The 20,353-nt window shown below is 33.4% G+C and overlaps 1 protein-coding gene across 1 annotated transcript in view; it reads left to right on the top strand.

Annotated features, from left to right (window-relative positions):
• The window catches only part of LOC145685043 (serine protease inhibitor 3/4-like), a 71,177-nt gene that overhangs the window by 28,332 nt on the left and 22,492 nt on the right, over positions 1 to 20,353 (top strand). The window contains 2 exon segments of the mRNA XM_081757387.1: positions 8,053 to 8,266; positions 11,775 to 11,989. Of these exon segments, the coding sequence (XP_081613513.1) occupies positions 8,053 to 8,266; positions 11,775 to 11,989 (429 nt within the window).

Here is a 20,353-nt window from a genome sequence, read left to right as displayed (position 1 = left end):
GTAAAACATCCAAAAACTCATCTCTTAATCTATTTACTTCATTCACTTTCGTAATGGGTTTGTTGACTCATCGCTGCTCCTGTTATCTTCCTGTACACTTATTAACAATGGCTCCATTTTTACCTCAAGATCTACCGTATAGACACTTTCCAGCTTACGAACATGTTAAAGGTTAAAAAGAAATGTATCCTTGGCAATCACGTGTTCACCCAAGTTCTGCGATCAATTCCCCTGCCGAATGTATACAATAACACAGAATGGGTCCTTTGTTTTCTTTCAACGAAAGAAAACTATGCAATGTGTAGGTGACGAGGGCTGTATTTGCGTCTAATCACGTTGCACTGATTACGCCTTCAACACTTCCCTTCGGTTCGTAGGCGTCAAAATCTTAGACATGCACTCACACCATATGGGTTCATTGCAATGAGACGGACGAATGGGCATTTATATTTTCCTTAGTATATGTCGTGGTTTTTGATTAAAATATATACATATATATATATATATATATATATATATATATATATATATATATATGGATATTTCTTTACGAGCGGCGGTATTACAAAAAGAAGAAGCAAAATTTTTAGCGATAATGAAATTGCAGAACTGATGAATTACTCCAACTCAGACGGTTATGAGTTAGTAATGAATAGTAATGACATTGATTATTCTGTGTTCAGTGGCGTATTCGGGAGTGAACAAGATAGTAACTCTGTTTCAAGTGAACCTGCGGCTGCGCCGGGAAAGAGAGAAAAAAACGTGTCGTTCCTATTCAAAGACAGATTCTGATGTAGCTTGGAGCGATAAAATTCAAGTAAATACAAAACCCCTGTTTAGTGGTATCCCGGGAATTGATCAAAATGCTGGGTTATCTACAGAGTATTCCGCATATAAAGTGTTTCAGCTGTTTTTACCGATGAAGTTTTATAGTAAAAAAAAGTTGAATTGATTTTGAGTTGAACGTCCTGTTCAGCAGTGAGGCTATATGAGACGTCGACCTACTGATTAACGTGAAATCCAAACTACATGAGCTCTCAAGGAATAGTAGTAAAAGTTATGAATCAATACGCAAAACAGCAGATTGAGAAAAAGAAAAAATACTAAAACAAAAATCTTTGTTTTCTAAATGAAAGCGTGTTACTTTAATTAAAAACCAGGAACTTTTTACACTAATTATTCACATAAGCCTTGCACGGAAGCCAGCTTTACGCGATTTTTACAAATCAACTACGCAAGAGCTATTAGTATGTCTGTCAAGTGGTGGAACAGATCTTCTGTGAAGTGTAAACTCAATATTACATATCAACTAAGGTTGTATCATATAATAAAGTTTATGCTTGTATTTGTTTCTGTGCAAGTGTATTTTGTACTGCGTGCAGTAAGTGAAAAACTGACAAAAAGCAACAAATTTTCGAAGACCATCACATGCAAATCCAAACAAAATAAGAGTTCGCTTTTCTAATTTTGAACATTTGGCACATTTTCTGTATATCCTGTTAATTTCTAAGAAATTGGTTTAAAATCTGTGGAGACATAAAATTTTAAAAATATATCTAAAAAGTGCCGGACAGTGTGCGTGACAAGTTTAAATACCCGTCCGTCTGAGAGTGTATACGCGCCAGGAAAATGTGGCAACGTAGCACTCCGTATAAACTGCGATAGCGAAGGGCGCAAAGCTGAGAAAATCATAATGTCATATTTGTGATTGTTTATCTTTTAAAACAAGTCAAAACAGTTTGGTTGAAAAAGCTACTTTAAGATCTTTCTAAAAGTTTTTTAAGATTGTTAATACACCGCAGCAATTCAGAGATAATGATGTCTCACTTTTTACTGAATAACAAGAAAACTACTACGTGTTCAGTAATGAAATTTTCAGAATTTACAGGTAACATATGCATCTACATATGGTGCACAGGAAATTATTTTATGTTATCTCCTTTCCGAGATATAGTCCTATAAACATTGATTTACCAAAAAAGTACGAAAAAATACGCACTTTTTCATTAATTTCTATTTTTTTCTCACTACACAGTACAAAGAAAATTTGTATGTCTTAAGTATTGAAAAGACAACATTCCAACAATTCCAACGAGGTACGACAATGTAATATAAGTTATGACTGGACGTCACGGCAGCACCGCCAAGTCAGGGGCCTATCTTTATGAAATGGATAGTAGTGTTCCTTCAACCATCACGCTATATTCCTTTGCATTGCACGAGTCTTCTGGTTCAGGGAGTAATCTACACCCCTCCAACACCCCCCTAACACCCCTCCAAATTTCTTTACACACACCCCTGGATGGAAAACGAATATTCCCCCAAATCCAATTGTATCAATCAGTATCATATAGGTTATTTATTACATCAAGTTAAAAAAGGTTTAGCGTTTAGGAAAGGAGGCAATATTCTTATTTATTTATTTCACTTCAAAATACGAAGCGACCTCGTTCTCATGTACGGCTTCGAGAACCACACGACCTCATTGTTTCGGGCGGTGTTTCGATCAAAACAATTGACAAAACAGACCGCTGATACTTACCCTTCTGGGTTCCGCGGTCGTTTCCGAGAAAAGAGGTTGATGTACAGATGCAGATGACTGAAATTGGCAACGTCTTGAGCGGTCATTCACCTACCTCCTCCTCAATAAGGAAAAATGTGACAATATAGTAATAAGCTTATACCAGATTCAGTTGGTAAGTGCTACTCAGCAACAGGCTCACAACTACAGGGGGGTTGGGGAGGGCCTGGCCCTCCCTAAATTTTTCATGTCCCCTCCAGACCTCAATACAAAATCCACAATTTAGATATTTGTAAGAGAATTTTTAATGACTTGGCCCCTCCTAACATATTCATGGCCCCCAAAGATCTGTGGCTGGTTTCGAGCCTGCTCTGCAAGTTCGACGGACGGACGTTAGAAGGGTGTAGTCAAAATGTTTTTAGAAATGAATAGATCGATTGAAGTAAGAATTATATATATATTTTAGACTGAGTCTAGTGTTATGCAGGAACGCATTTGGCGCTAGCTTAATTTTTTGTAAAGTATATTTTTATTCACGTAAATTCATTGAGCGGAACAGGGCTTATAGCGAGTCACTTTTTTAAAAAAAAACTAGAATTCACTTTTTTCAAGTTGGTCACTAAAAGTTATTTTTTTCAAATTTGTCACTAAAAGTTACTTTTCAGAGAGGTAAAGTGACTTTTTCGTGTGATTTATGTTTTGCATTGGCAGTTTGCTAAGAAAAATATAAAAACAAATGGAAAAAGGCAGAAACTTGTTACTCATTACTCTTCTGAAAGCTTCAGTATGTGAAACAGTCAGCTTCATTCTCACTTCAGCTTTTATTCTTTCTAAAGCACAATGGACGGAAGGTGGATGCTTAAGTTCTCAAGGTGGGGTTGAGAACCCTTCTGTGTCTATTCTTTCTTCTATCATAATAATCTTTTAGTTTTCTTTCGTAATAGTTAACGCTCCGTTCAACGTTGTGTGTGTGTGTGTTTGTATGCTTCATCATGTTCGTCTTGTGTTATGCTTTTGTATGTTCTTCTTAAGAGTAGGCGATGAATTTGAATATTTCACGTTTTTGAGAAATCTTAATGCGAAGTTAAATATAATGTCTGGGATGAAGAAATTCGGAAATAGGCCAGAACTGGTTCCACTTACTCAGAAGCATTTTAGATCTGCTAAGTCTGCTTACCGTAACTACAAAGCATATTTTGAAAACCTAAGAAAAGAGGAATCTAAAAAAAAAAAAAAAAAAAAGTAAAGAAGAAACAAAAGAACAAACAAAGAGAGCGAGAAATTGACAAAGGAAAAAAGGGGCATGATGAGATTTTGTGTGCTTTTGGCCATTTTTTGATCACTTTTCAACTATTTACAAGAGACCAGACCACTACGAGCCCTGGGATTATTAAAATTAGGGTATATTAAAGAAGACAAAACAGTAAGATACAGAATATTGTAAATTGAAAAACTGGGTTTCTGGAAAACAACTAAATCAATGAATAATTTTCTTATGAAAGATATTCAGAGCGAATAACGTAACCAGGAAGGGCAGGAACGGAGATTAAGAGATCAAATAATATTTCAACAATTAACGTTAAGTACAGGAAAAATGAAATTTTTTAGTTTTACGTCCCACGGTCATGCCGGTTAGGCTAAAGGAGACGGTGATGATGAGTAATGAATGAAAAGGTGGAATGAAGAAAGTGGGAGGAAACGGGAGAACCTCGAGAAAACCCACGCACACAGTGTTTGTCCACCACAAAGTTCACTTGGCGGGAGCAGGGTTTGAACCCGAGACCCCTAGCACCAGAGGTGAACGCTCTACCACTTTTTTTTTTTTTTTTTTTTTTAAAAGTCAACTGACTCACCGAACGTGTTCCAGTAACTTACTTACACTACTTATATCTAACTGTACTTGCTTTACTCATTTTTACTTGCTTTCTGCAATTACCTAGAGCAACAGGGACACGAACACAGAAATATCGAGGACAGTTAAAATCACAAAGGCTCTCCCACCGGGAATCGAACCCGGGACCCCGTACACCAAAGGCGCACGTGCTAGTCACTAGACCAGCAGGGAGGGCGACCACTGAGCCACCGCGGCCCCCGTTAACTACAGGGTTAGAATATTAAAATATTGAAATTGGAACTATGTACAGTATTAATTAATAAACGAATGTGATTTCAGCATGGGACGAGGGATTTTTTTCTCAATTAATATTTTGGAAAAAAAATCACCCACTAAAACTTGCTGGGGGTGAATAACTTGAAATAATAGCAGAATTTTGCAAAATACTTACAATAATTCGTATGTAATCAATTCGCGTGTAGGGGAATTATTGGGTAAAATAGTGGACGTTAATTCCCAATACAGTGAAACCTCTCTTAACAGACATTTCTCAATAATGGACATCTTCATAAGAGGACAAACTTTCTTATTCTTCCATGCCATACATATGTGTGGTGTGATGTTATGAGAAAGAACCCTTCTTTTTAGGGACACCTCTTATTTACAGACAAGTAATCGGTTCCACCGATGTCCGTTTTGAGAGGTTTCACTGTATTACTTAGTTTAATAATAATAATAAATGCTCAAATGTGTGAACTTACTTTATTGAACCTACCACTGCGAAGAGCTGATATTATTATTATTATTATTATTATTATTATTATTATTATTATTATTATTATTAGTAGTAGTAGTAGTAGTAGTAGTAGTAGTAGTAGTAGTAGTAGTATTGCAATAGTTGCGTAACAAAATATACTGTTTTCTTGTTTGAGTCTGTTTAAAAATTATATCACTATTCTGAAAGCACCCCCCCTTTTATTTTGAACACACCCCCAAGTAAAAATTTCTGGCGTACTTACTGTTCTGGTTGAATACTCAAAGATGTCATCGTCGTTTTCTAACAAAACTGTTACAGCACACTTCTCGATGTAGATTGTGTCGTGGAAAGCGAAGTAAGAAAGTAATCATTATTGGAGGCCAGAGCCGTCTCCAGGCCGTCCCGAACTTGGAACCTGAGAGTTCATCACCGCAGAAGCAGTCCATAAAGCCATCCAGGACACCATCCAGATATTATCATCAGATTTGATGAAATTCAAATCCAATCTTCAACATTGGTTCCATCGCTTACAAGCCAGAAAGTTTCACAGCAATTTCGGAGAGCCATTTCATCAATTAGAACAACTACGACATCACTAAGAAGGAAGGATAATTAAGACAAGTGTTCATCTCCTATCCCAATAGTAAAATCCCTTCTTCTCTCCTATTCTTACCTCCTACCAAATCTAGTCGCTATTTTATGTGAAATTATTGAGTTAAAGCATAACCTGCCACAATATTAGTTGTGTGTGAATTGTCATTTCTCATCCCCATTTACATCCTTTTGAGAAATTTATAATTCATGAATAAATTATAAGTCAATATCTGAGTTAATTGAACTAACAATCCACATCTGCACAATAACATATTGATTTTATACGATTCACTGATCAGCATGCAAGTCAGTGCATGGCAGCTAAGTTCTGCGAACATCAAAACTGGCCTGCACTGCAGTAAGCATGTTATACATGAACAAGACTTTTGAGTAAAATCGCCAATTTTGAGGCTCTGTGAAAACGGTTCATATTAAGAGTAGAAATATGAAGTTTAGAATTCAGCATATGTCTGAGAGATGTGCTTATGTACCAAATCTCACGTTCCTAGCTTCAACCATATTCGAGTACTGGGCCCCTAAAATATGCAGTTATCAGACTCACTGATTCACTGACTCACTCATCAAATTGATTAAGTACTCCCAATGAGATAGAAACTTGAAACTTTGCATAAAGGCACCCTATAGTAAGACTATTCATGGCTTTGGATTAATTGTTTTAACAAAAGAGACACTGACCAAAGCTTAAAACTTTACTTTATTTTAAATTATAATTTGTAACTGTTTCGGATATCTAGCATATCCTTCTTCAGTCACGATCGAAATTAATGAAAATACAGACATATATATAAATGTTGTTATAACAGAGTTTAAATTCTTTAACCGTCATATATATATTCATTGTTATAAAAAAATTTTAAATTCTTTTAACAGTCATATATAGAGTCATTGTTGTACTTTTTTATTGTTATTTATTTATTTATTTTTCTTATTTACCGAGGCCTTCAGCACATCCTATAAGTCTTCGTGTTCACTTTCCATTTAATCACTTCCTTTATTTTAAAAAAAAAAATAAAAAATAAAATAAATAAAAGGCCCTTATAAGAACCAAAAATAAAGGAAGTGATTAAATGGAAAGTGAACACGAAGACTTATAGGATGTGCTGAAGGCCTCGGTAAATAAGAAAAATAAATAAATAAATAAAAATAAAAAAGTACAACAATGACTCTATATATGACTGTTAAAAGAATTTAAAAATTTTTTATAACAATGAATATATATATGACGGTTAAAGAATTTAAACTCTGTTATAACAACATTTATATATATGTCTGTATTTTCATTAATTTCGATCGTGACTGAAGAAGGATATGCTAGATATCCGAAACAGTTACAAATTATAATTTAAAATAAAGTAAAGTTTTAAGCTTTGGTCAGTGTCTCTTTTGTTAAAAAGGCACCCTATAAGGATTTACGTATGGGAAAAGTTCGAAATGTGAGGAATGTGCAATGGGAAATTTTTTATGGGCGAATTTTGTGTAGCAAACTGCGATGCGATACCGCTTAAATAAAACACTGATATATATATATATATATATATATATATATATATATATATATATATATATATATATATATATATATATACTAGCAGCGTTCACCCCGCTTCGCTGCGGTCACCCCGGAACGCAATAAACTTTGTTACTTAGATAATTTTTACTTTTTCGCTTTCAAGTGATATGATAAAAACCACAGAAGATTGCAGTAAATCTTAACATTATATCGCCTGTCATTTATGTTAACCCGCCCCGCTTCGCTGCGGTCATCCCGGTGCTGGCATATTGTAAAAGTGTCTGTAAAAATAAGCAAATCAATTAAAAAATTTTAAACAGAAGATTCAAGCTATTTTCCGCTGTATATCGCCTGTCATTTATGTTAACCCGCCGAGTGACACGGTCATGCGGGTTGCATATAAATACGTTTATTTTTACCTATGATGAACTAACAAAGGATTTGTGGACACCTGAATGGTCAATTATCTCAAGACACTGGTAATTGAAAATTAAAGTGATATGATAAAAACCATCTAGGGTCCAAATCCTAATAACCCCCCAAAAATGAAAGAAATTGGTTCAGCCGTATTAGCGTGATGAGCGGACAAAGGATTTTGTACGTTCTCTTTTTATATATATATATATATATATATATATATATATATATATATATATATATATATATATATATATATAGATAGATAGATATAGATATATAGATATATAGATATATATATGAATATCGCAGAAACGTTTCTATACCTCTTTTCAAATATTTAATTTTCGCAAGTCCATATTTTCATAAAATGTAAAAATTATTTATTTATTCTTAAGGTGACCAAGAACTACAGGCTTGATGTCGCAAACAGAATCTACCTTCAAGAAAATATCCCGATTCTCGATGAATACCAGTATATTGCAGAGGAATATTTCTTGTCCAAAGCAGAACTAGTGAATTTTGCTTCGGACCCAAATGCAGCCGCTTCTACTATAAACAAATGGGTGGAGGAAGTTACTCAAAATAAAATTCAAAATCTCATTTCTCAGGGTAAAAATATCTTTTCTTTCCACTTCCCTAGTATTTACCAAATTACTAATGTAAATATTCTTTTAAATGTTCAATGGGGTATATGAAATTTTGTAAATACATAACCTAAATAAATACCAAAGAGGATTCTTTTTTACTAATAAATTTAATAAGTTTGTATAAATATTTCAATGAAACCAGGTAAAAATATAGAAAAAAAACACCTAACCCAACACAAAAGTTATTGGACATATTTTTTACAAGGTGGTGGAGTATATGAAGCTATTTGCATCTGAGGCGAATTTGACATCGATTAACATGAGAAAGAAATATTAGTACACAAATAGCACGACCCATTATGGTGTGATAATATATCTATCTGTATAGGTTTCGTCCTCGGACTAAACTGTTTCCCTTATATTTTAATATTATTAATAGAGTAAAAATTTATATTCCATTTATATATATATATATATATATATATATATATATATATATATATATATATATATATATATATATATATATATATATATATATATATATATATATATATACTCATTTATTTTTCTTTTTTAAATAAACACATTCGTGAAAGGAATACATATGTTGAACTTACTCTTTCCTCTGACATTTTTTTTTCTAAATTTTACTTGCATTTAAGTTTTTTTTTTTTTTTTTTTTAATGAGAATCTTTGATCTTTTTATGCCAGCCAGATCTTCTTTAGTACTGCTCTCAGAATTTCTCAGTCAACTTAGTCGAAAGCTTTTGCTAAATAAATAAATAAATGCTTTCCATAAGGTTTCAACAATTATACTAAGTAAAGCAATCGCTTTTCTTCTTTAACGCTTTCCTGTAATTAAAACGAGAAAAGTATTCCTAAATTTAAGAAATTGCTGAAAAGATATTCTTCAGAAGTTTTGTAATTTAAACTCGTGTAACTGTATCTCCTATAGTGATTGAAGCTATAGTGCACTGCAATTTTTTAAATCACGATTCACCTTAGCCATAGGAGCTAAATACGCAGTTCTGCTTGGTTTAAGTTATCCGTTTCTCGCCCAGTAGTGTACATATAACAGAAATCAAACGCGTGCTGCTGTCGGTCCTCGTAGCCGAGCGTGCTAGAGCAACAGACTAGTAGTAATAATAAACGCTTTTCGCGTGGGTTCAAACCCGGCCCAAGTAAAGTTTTTAATTTCTTTTAAATTGTCATAACATTTTTATCATTAAAATAATATAAAAATAATATTAATTTGTCCTTGTACGTAATATGTAATGCATAAAAAGTTATTTTTTTACGTTACGAAACATAACTGAGTGGGCGGTAGCGTAGGGCTCGTTTTGTTCCACTTTTACACCCATGATAATACCACGTTACATTACGTCATACTCGGGTGGTCCAACTTCGAAACTCACCCACTTCCTTGTGAACAAAGTGAGTATTTTTTTAGGGTAACGCGGAAAAAAATATGCTTCATGTTCTTACAAAATGTAACCCAAACATAATTATATTTTTATTTTTTATCACAAAGTGACAATTTTCTTCTATTACTATAATACACAATACATGCACCGGAAGATTTGAATAATCGCAAACTGCAACCAATCAGAAATATGTATTTACTTTTTTGGCTAGGTTCGAGCGTGAAAAAATATATACTAGTCAAGGATCTTATAAAATAGAGGATCTGCCCTTACAACAAAATCTTGAAGCCATACGTCACAGTTTCGCCACCCCTACTCTGCCCACTCCGCCCAATAGGAATTCAATGTTTTGAGCCAACAATCATGGCGGAAACGAAAGTAGCCAATCAGACAATGGCAGAAACAAGAGTAGCCAATCAGACGTGCCGATGCTCGGTTGTTTTTTGGCTTCATCCATTTAATAGGCAGATCCTCTATTTATAACGTCCTTGATACTAGTGCATATATTCATGGGAAGCGTGACTTATATTATGCTTTTAGTTTCTTGTTTTAATTGAAATTTTCGGCCTGTGCCAAGATCATTTTTGGCAACAATTTATGCTGTGTCATTGAATCCTTTCCTTTATATCTCCATTTTTATATTTTTCCCTTGTTTCTTTTCTTAGGTACTGTATAAAATATAATTTTACAGAGAGCATTCTGTAAACTTTGTTTCAGTTTTTAATTATCGCGTATTAACTGTCAAATAATGGTAGGTGAATTGTTAGATTACAGTTAATAGGTGGTAGTTAAAGCCTGAAATAAAGTTTACGGAATATTCTGTGTAAAATTTTATTTTATAGTACAGGTTAAAAAAAAAAGTTGTAAAGAAAATTAGGATCCGGTGATACATGTATAAACAATTACCAAAGATTATCTCCACACATATCGAAAATTTCAATTAAAAGAAGAAAATGAAGGTTCATGGTAAATAACATTTTTTAATATGTACTAATTATGTGTACAACTTGACAAATCTAATATTATGTATAAAGCTAAGGAGGAAATAAGCTGAATTGAATTTAAAGACGAACCCTTTGTTTCGTTTCTACATTTGTTCCAATATATAGTGTCGTTGTTCAATATTCGCAGTACAATGTTCATCACGTGTGATATTAAACTAATTGCTCTGTTTTCTTTACTTCACATCTTAAAAGAAAGATACAACTCTCTTAAAGTTCTGTGTATTACCAGTTCAATAGTTATTAGTTTAAAATGATTCCTCTGCAAGAAAACTTACATTCTAAGTAGTTTGTCCCAAGTTATTTTAGCCGTGTGCACCAACGAAGTTTAAACGAGTGTTCACTCAAACGCGTTCAACAATAAACTTTCAAGTTTAAACGTGGTTCCAGGACTTTTGTTGCACCATTGAAAGTCGAAGGTCAGTGTATCTGGTTTGAGTCAACTTCGGTCAATTTGTAAAATCGACTCTGATTGGTTGTCGTCTTTTGTCTCTAACCTTCGTTTAACAAAGTAACAAATGAAGAAAGCAAAAGCGCGTGCCGGTCTTTTCGACTTTCGAGATTATGTACATAGAGTTGAGTAGTCTAATTTCAGTGATCGTAATTGTGATGGAAAAACAATGAAATCACAAGCAAAAAATGTTTCCGAACACGAGAAATGTATTGTAATTTCATTAGTGGAAAAATACAAAGACCTTATTGAAATAAACAGACTGACTTGGATCAACGAAGTTTAAACCCCCAAATTCGGGCGTTCAAACTAAAACCAAATTTATCCACCATTTGACCTAGACGTAACCTTGAACGTTGTTGGTGCAACAGACATTTTCACCGAGTTTGGTTATGACACTCGTTCAACAGTTGAACTTCGTTGGTGCACACGGCCAGAGGAACAACGTATGTACTTCTTGGCGCTATAGAAGTCTCATTTCTTTGAACTTTTTAATAAACATTTTACTTATTTATTTTTGCCTACCAAGCAGTACATCCTAAAGTATTACAATTGTAATATTCTAGAACAGATGAAGAAATTAATCAACTTAATATATCGCATTAGCGACTTTCTTGTAAATGTATATATATTTGATTCTAATTTGCACAGATTCCTTGGATGCTGAAACAAGAATGGTGCTCGTGAACGCCATCTACTTTAAAGGCGTTTGGAAACACAAATAAAAATATCACGAAACAGTGAGGAAACCATTCCATGTAAGACCTGGAAAAGATATAGAAATAGATATGATGCATATAACAGAGAAGTTTTCCTACGCAGTAATTGACAATTTAAGTTCTCAAGCAGTGGTGCTACCTTATTGGGTGAGTTTGTAACCTTTTATTTCGATGAGATTGGGGATTGAGAATGTAGACTTATGAATTCATTTCGTTCTTTTCCGTGTACTTTCAATCTAAATTTTACTTTATCTTTTTTTAGTACTTCTATATTTTGACCAAAGAGAGAAAAGAATTTTTGGAATTCGGACAAACAGTGTTAATTATTGGCATAATATATTATTCTCAGTTTAATGGAAATATATCAGAGTTAATTGTTAAAATAGTTAAATATATTTATCCTTAATCCATAATATATTTATCCTTACCAAAGCACTGATATAACGTTCACACTAAAAACATTTATTCAAAATAGTACATTACGAAAAACCGTTCCATTTTCATTGTGTAAATGACGGATTAAAGAGTCAGTGTATTCATCAACAACATAAATCCTCTATTTCAGCATTTTACTTGGTTTGGTTGTATGTGAGGTCTCTGTAACTACATCCATGGTTTCAGCATCATTTTCATCTTCCTTGTTGCCATATTCCTGTCATATTCATGTGTAAAACTTATTAGACAAGTGTTCTTTCATACGTTAGCCTTTGCGGGGCTTGGGGCGAGGAATCCTCACGGGGACTTTTGTCAATTGCATAGTACAATATCAAAAGCCAAGGTGTCGACGACAAAATATCAGCTGTCGAAATATCGTCAATAAAATATTAGAATTATTCTCGATCTCAGCGGTATCTTTGTCTATAAGCAATATCGCGTGTACAATCAAAAATATTGGAGTAGTAGTTGGTTTCTAACAATCTTTCTTAAATTTTTGCTTTAGGTTGCCATAAAGTTTTAAATTCATTTTTAATATTTCTTTCGAGCTGACTCCTGAATGCTAAATTGTATGAAGCTATACATTGAACAATGGCTAATAAATAGAATTTCTGAAATAGATTTCCAGCGCCGTTGTTCTGCTCGAATTTGATGATGATTGATTTTTGAGTTTAACGTCCCGTTCAGCAACGAGGCCATATGAGACGTGGACCTACTGATTAACGTGGAATCCGAACCACATGAGCTCCTACCGGGAATCGAACCCGGGCCTCCGACGCCAAAGGCGCATACGCTAACCGCTTAGCCACGGATGAGCTCTGTTGCTCGAATTTGAGTCTGATATATGTTATCGATAGTTTTTCTATGTTTCAGTCTTTTTCAAGATCAAGCCAATACTCTTTGTGACGCTTTTGTAGGCTAATATGTACACCTTTGCTCCTGGAATCGATTCCTGGTAGGAAAACATTACAATTTGAACATATTAGATTAGTTCGGATTCTATCTTAAATTGTAGGGTGCATGTCTCATATAGCCTTGGTGCTGGAAGGAAAGCTAAATTTCAACAAACAAACAAACAATAGCAATCTATCACATTTTCCAAAAATAGAAACCTTATACATTATAATTATACCTTAATAAACATTAATCTTAATACAGTTCAGAAAATAAATGATTTGGGTGTCATTGTAAATACCAAATTGTGTTTATAAGGCTCACATAGAAAAGGTTGTCAATGAAGCTTTTAGATCGCTAGGTTCTGTGATAAGAAGTACAAGATTTTAATAATCCTTATGTTATTATTATGTTATTCAATTTTCTAGTACAAAGCAAACTTGGTTATGCAAATATAGTTTGGACATCGTATTATAAGCAGCACGTTACAAAAATTGAACAGATTCAGAATAGGTTTCTGAGATATTTATATTTTAAAACTTATAGAATAAACTCTTATGAAAATAAAATATCGTATGTAACTCTTCTAAGGTTATTTGATGTTGGAACTTTATCAGATAGACGGAAGTATTTTCAACTTATATTTCTTTTCAAATCAGTAAATGGAATTGTTGATAATCCTGGGTGTTTACACATTTATTAAATTTTAATATTACATACAATTGGTTGAGGACAAGATTGCCATTTATTTGTATAAAGTCCAAAACAATTGCACTTTTGAATGCACCTTTAATAACTATGTGTAGATGATTTAAAAAATTAATACAAAATAACATTAACATTTATTTTAGTATGTTACTCATTGTCTACGTAAGATCAGCTATAGCAATTTTACCATGTTTAGATGATCTATAGTATAGATATTTCAACTGATAAGTATTTGATTATGATATTCTATCTGCAATATTATGCCTCACCTATATTATAAAATTGAAAGTGACTATATTTGTGACTCCTAATCTCTTGAACCATTCGACCGATTTCGATCAAATTTTCAACATAGATGAGGTTTAGGTCTGGAAGTGTTTTTGTCCTTACTCTTTGACGGTAGAACCTAGGGGAAGGGGAGGAGGGGAATTATATATATATAATATATAAAACTAAACACTCTTGAAGCAAACGACCAATCTCGATCAAATTTTTAACATAGATGAGGTTCGGAGCTGAGATGGTTTTTGTCATATCACTTTGACGGTAGAACTTAGGAGAGGGGGAGATAAATAAAAATAAATAAAACTTATTAACTCTTGAACCACCCAACCAATCTCGATCAAATTTTCAACATATTTTACGTTGACGGTGCAACTTAGGGGAGGTGGAGGAGGAGAAACTTTTATAAATGATCGAAAATCATCGATGTTAATTTCGAATCTATAGATTCCGGGGTCACTGAGATGAACAGTGACACTTTCGATGATGTTTAATGCCAAATTCAGCCCTGCAGCTTGGGAGAGAAAATGATCACTATTAGTGTCGAATTCACAGTTTTGGGGATCACTGAGTTGAACAGTGACACTTCCGATTTAATTCACGTCCAAATTCAGCCTCGCAACTTGGAAGAGAGGAAAATACATAAAAATGATGGAAACTATCAATATCAGTGTCGAATTCACAGTTTTTATTGTCGCTGAGATGAACAATGACACCTCCAATGCCTTGGCCCGCAACATGAGGGAAGGGAGGGAGGAGAAATATCAAAATCATCGAAAATGACCGATATCAGAGAGCGCTTTAGTAATAGTAAAAAAGACTGACTAATGGAACATGTTACTATTTTCTCTTAATTTAACCCAGAAAAGCTTGTGATCGATGCTAGTTTATTATATAAGGCAAATTAATTGTAGTATGATAACAATGTGTGTTATTAATATTTCAACAACACTGCTAATGCTACTATTTTGAGTTTGCTTTAACAGTAGTGTATCTGTTGATAATTGTTTTTGATTAGTAAGTTTATGGACTTTATTTCCCTTTACTTTAGTAATTACTTTAGATGTCTTTTACTGTTACTGTGTTCATAAAAACATGATATTACAGGATGTCTACTGATACTGGAAATACTTGAAATACTGGAATTATACTGGAATTTAATTTTGATACTAGAAATACTGGAAATATACTAGAATTTTGATCCACATACTGGAAAAATTATGAAATATACAAATATTATCATTCTTTATAATCTACCCTGGATTTTTGAACTCCAAAAGTCCATGGTAATAACAATCTTACAATATAACTAGAATAGAATAATACACAATTATTTATGCGTTATAATATAACTTATAATGCATTTATACAAGTTATAATGCATTTATATAATACAAATAATGCTCTTGGCTCACTGTATCAGGCCTCCGAGCATGGTGTCTACGGGTCATGAAAGTCATGAATAAGAGATTAACGGTCAAAGGAAGGTAGTGAAATTGTGCTTCGGATAATGAAAAAAGTGATTTTATAGAATAACAATACTTATGTAATACAGTACAGTTACTGAAATAATAAATTGTGATTTTCCCTAATGATCCGGTGTTAAGACGTGATGCCATCTCTATTGGGGTTGCAGATAGTCACTGTCTTTCCCCTTTCTACTAATACTGTTTTCAGTTTCCGTTTTTTTTTCTTCAATATTTTACGTATAATAACGATGGATGCATTATATTATATGTAATGCTTCAAGTACAATATACAGGGCTGCAAACTAGTCTGTAAAGTCAGTGAAAGTGTGCCTAATGATGGGAAACTGAGGGCTAGTTTTAATGCTTGGTATGGATCTGGCACATTGTTTGTGTAAAGATTTCAGCACTTTCATGAGCAGCTACATATACCTAATCGTTTGTATTTCAAAGAAACCAAGGCTAACTAAATTTATTAAAAATAAAATGTTCATTTGTTGTTAAAACAGTTACAAATATGAAATCATCAAGAGCGTGATTGTTCCTAAAGAACTTTTAAAAAATCATTGTATTAGATACTGGAATTTTGCTGATAGTTATACTGAATATACTGGAATTTTGAAATTGAAACTCAGTAGACACTCAGTATTACAATTCTAATATATCTTTGTGGTCGTATGTGATTTAGTAGTTTATTTTATCTTATAAATCTTATCTCTCTTTTTTCTTTTTCTTTTATTGTTTATTCTCAGAATTAATATTAATTTTGTAGGCCTGTTATAGGTTATAATAATAATAATAATAATAATAATAATAATAATAATAATAATAATAATAATAATAATAATAATAATAATAATAATAAACTGAGACAGTAATGCACCAAGATTTTGCCAATGATATTATTCAAGAAACACATAAAGGTGTACACTGTACAAAGATTTTGCTTAGTACATAAAGTTGCAGTTGTTTTGACATAATTCCTCCATTCGATTAGTGAAACTTTTAAAAGAAATCTTATACAAGATTTTCTGGCAGCTAACCCGGATTTAGCTAAACTTCTAAATCTTCTCAGAGTTAAAAAGTTATATTGATGACACCACAGAGCACTTCAGTGATGTGTACTGATCTACAGAAATACTAGAGAGTGAATTGAAGGGCATTATTCTAAAACGCGGGCCCCTAAGCGATTACCCGGTTCGCCCTATATAAAGGCCGCCACTGAGCATAAATTAGATTTTTCTATTCCTTCTCTATATCCATACCAGCATACAGTAGATACTTTTTCGTATTCTTTTTCCATGTGCTTACCACCATAGATAATTGTTTTATACAGTATTCTTCCTCTATGTCCATATCACCCAAGAGAGATTTTTCTATTCTCTATACGTGTCCATACTAGCGTAGTCCAGATTTTTCTACTTTTTCTCTATGTCCATTCTAACGTGGACTAGATTTTTCTGTTTCTCTCTATGTGCCATACCAGCGTAGTCTAGATTATTCTGATCTTTCTATATATCCATACCATTCTAGCCATTTTTTTTATTCTTCCTCTATGCTCATACCAACATGGATAAAAATTTTGTATTTTTTCTCTGTCTCCATACTAACATAAATGGATATTCTATTCTTTTTATATGCCCATACCAGCGTAGTCTAGATTTTTCTATTCTTTTTATATGTCCATGCCAGTATAGACTAGATTTTTCTATTCTTTCTACATGTTCATACCGACGTAGTCTATATTTTTCTATTTTTTCTACATGTCCATACGAACAGAGACTAAAATTTTCTATTCTTTTTTGAACACTATATTCTAATTTCTACTTCTAAGTGTATCTCTAATTTAGGTTTTTATTTCTTTTTTAGGTCTTTTTCAGAGTAGTCATTAGGAATCTCATCTGTGTTATTTCAGTTCTGTTCCATTCTTTTCGTCATCGACCAGCTTTACGCAATGTAGGTTATTATACGTACAACGTATGTATTATATAATATTATATTTACCTGATTGACGTCTGGGAATGTAATCGATTTTGAAGATTCTAAGATGGTAAATGTGTAGGGGAAAAGTGTGAGGTGTGAGACAGTGGGAGGAGTGGGACAGTGATAATATCTCTCTGCTGATTTGTGTTGTGTCATAGTGGCTGCTAGCAGATGTGCTGGCAACACTTGAAACACATAGTAAAATGGCTGCCAGGTTCTGAATGTGCACATGGTTTTAGAAGCAAAAAAACATATTTTCCTTCACACAGGTAACTATTATGCGAGGCAGGGGTGGAACAGTTTTCCTAGGTCACTGGGCTAGTTGGTCACTTCACTTTGTACAATTTTAGGAATATTTAATTTTACCACTTTCAGAAACCTTTTTGTCTTGTATTTCAGTTCGATCACAAGCATATCTATTCTTCCATCATACCACAGGAAAACAAGAAAAGTCCCAGCTTACACAATTCTTACAGCATATTTTCTTTACTTAAAAATATTGTATATGTTATTTTTCCCAGAGAGGAAGTGTAAAAATGTTAATAGTCCTACCGAACGAAGTCACGGGAATTACTGTGCACGTCGTCGCTATTTTAGATATAAAACTGAATACTATACCTACACCAAATTTGGAGTATGTAAAGGAAAGACATCGTTGAAGCGGGACGTCGTCAACGCTCCTATTTTTGAAGAAAAGCAAGTATTGATTTATTATTTTTTAAAATTGGGGCCCCATTTATTTTCCTGCTCCAGGTCCCCAATAGTCTTAATCCGACCCTGACCGCAATGCATAAAAAGTACAAAATAAAGAAACCAGTGTGAAAAACCATCACATTACATGTCCATGTGAGAGATTCTCTTTTTCAACTTTTTGCCTCCCCCCCCCCCCCCGTGCTCATAACAGTGTAAGAAGGCTTCTAACACCACACATCTCAAAACCTACGCAATACATATGTGAAAAATGAGTGAGGAGGATTCCTTACTATAGTGCTTCACCTCGAAACATTCTTATATCATTTCGTGCCAATCTTAAATCTCCTTTTTCTCTTCGTGTTATATTTACAAAAAAACAAATCAGAGAATAAGGAGAGACGACTTTATATGAGAACGCGATTCATTAATTCGAACAATTGGCTGATTGGCTACCAAAAATACTTCAACCAATCACAAAACCTGAATACGAAACAACAGTACCGGTAATAGTTGAACAGATAAAGAAAAGCAAGAAATGATTTATTATTTTTTAAAAAAATATTATTTTTAAAAATTGGGGCAATAATATACATAAAATAGTCTTAAATGATATTGTTAATATTTAGCGCAGTCAAATACCAAATTATTCAACCTGAAAAAAAAAAAAGCTAACGCAAATCTATATATCCTTCAGATCTGCAATAACAATCACAAATCAAGAACACGAAACACAAAGAGCACGAAAGACACCAATGAATCTCTCCGTAACTCTTCACGAAGTGCGTTGAAAATTTTTCAAAAATATGATATAAATTTTGGCACCACCGAGACTATTAAAATCACCAAAACCAAACTCAAAGTAAATATGAACCCGCATGAAGAAAACATATTTGTCAAAAATCATAACAATATTGCGATATTTATTATATCTTTATCACGAATAACTATCGAAATTATGATATAAATATGGCCACCGAAGAAAGTGCCTTTTTTTTGGGGGGGGCGTGTTCCATTGGCCCTCACACCGTTCGCTTTGGGTAGAAAACACTATTGCATTCGCTATACTTCCCGCATATTGCACCGTCCAATTATCACCTGTTTCATTCCTTGGACAGTGAACTTAGAGGACGCAGAACCGTTTGTTATAACCACACTTAACAATAAATTTTAACCAGGAAGAGTAAATTTTAGTTTAACTATCATTGCTTTTAGAAATTCTTACAGTTAAAGGATTAAACATATGATTTCGAGAAACACAGTGTAACCGATTTATTTCTTAATCTCAAATTCTGAGATATCAAGAATGAAAACTGGGATCACGTGAGTGTAGTCATGTGGGTTATTTACATATATTTTGAAACGCGTACATATTATCTTCCAAAAGCTTTTCCATTTTTGTGGCAAAAGGGAATTCTTGGATTTTGCCTACCGGATTTCAAGATGGCGTCGGTGTAGCAGCTCAAAGAAGCATGTGCGCATCGAGTGACTATTACTACGTTGCTTAGTAACTCGAATTGAATCTTGTCACTAATTTTCATCAAAATCACATTCACCGATATTTTCTACAATTTTTATGAAAAGTATACATGCGTTGAAAGCACAATCCACGACACTTTAAAGCAAAGTTAAAATTTTATGTATATCTTTTAATATTAAAGGCGTCTTAAATTACATCAGACTTATTAGATCGAGCACGTTTAATTTTCTGCTCTTAAAAAAAAAAGAAAAGAAAAAGAAAAAGAAAATAATTCTGGTCACTCTCAATTTCACTTGCAGTTATGCAATCCCCTGATCGAAAAGTATGGGAGATTGCATAATATCCAAGGCGTTTTACCTACCTCAATGGTTGGCTTACGAGGGTCGACTAAATCAATTTTGTGTAATATTATTTCATGTAAAAATATTATCATCCATGTTTCCTCCCCGAAGGAAGGGATAGCTCACCTAGAATAAAAATTTACACCAAGAACTACTTGGGACTAATGGGAATTTAATCTAGGAGTTGAATAAAGGCTCTGATTAATATTAATTGAATTTTATTATATGATTA

The sequence above is a fragment of the Thermobia domestica genome, chromosome 5, assembly GCF_964235325.1.
Source record: "Thermobia domestica chromosome 5, izTheDome1.hap1.1, whole genome shotgun sequence".
Taxonomy (NCBI): domain Eukaryota; kingdom Metazoa; phylum Arthropoda; class Insecta; order Zygentoma; family Lepismatidae; genus Thermobia; species Thermobia domestica.
The sequence above is the reverse complement of the archived record's forward strand: the minus strand, read 5'-3'. Positions and strand labels throughout refer to the sequence as shown.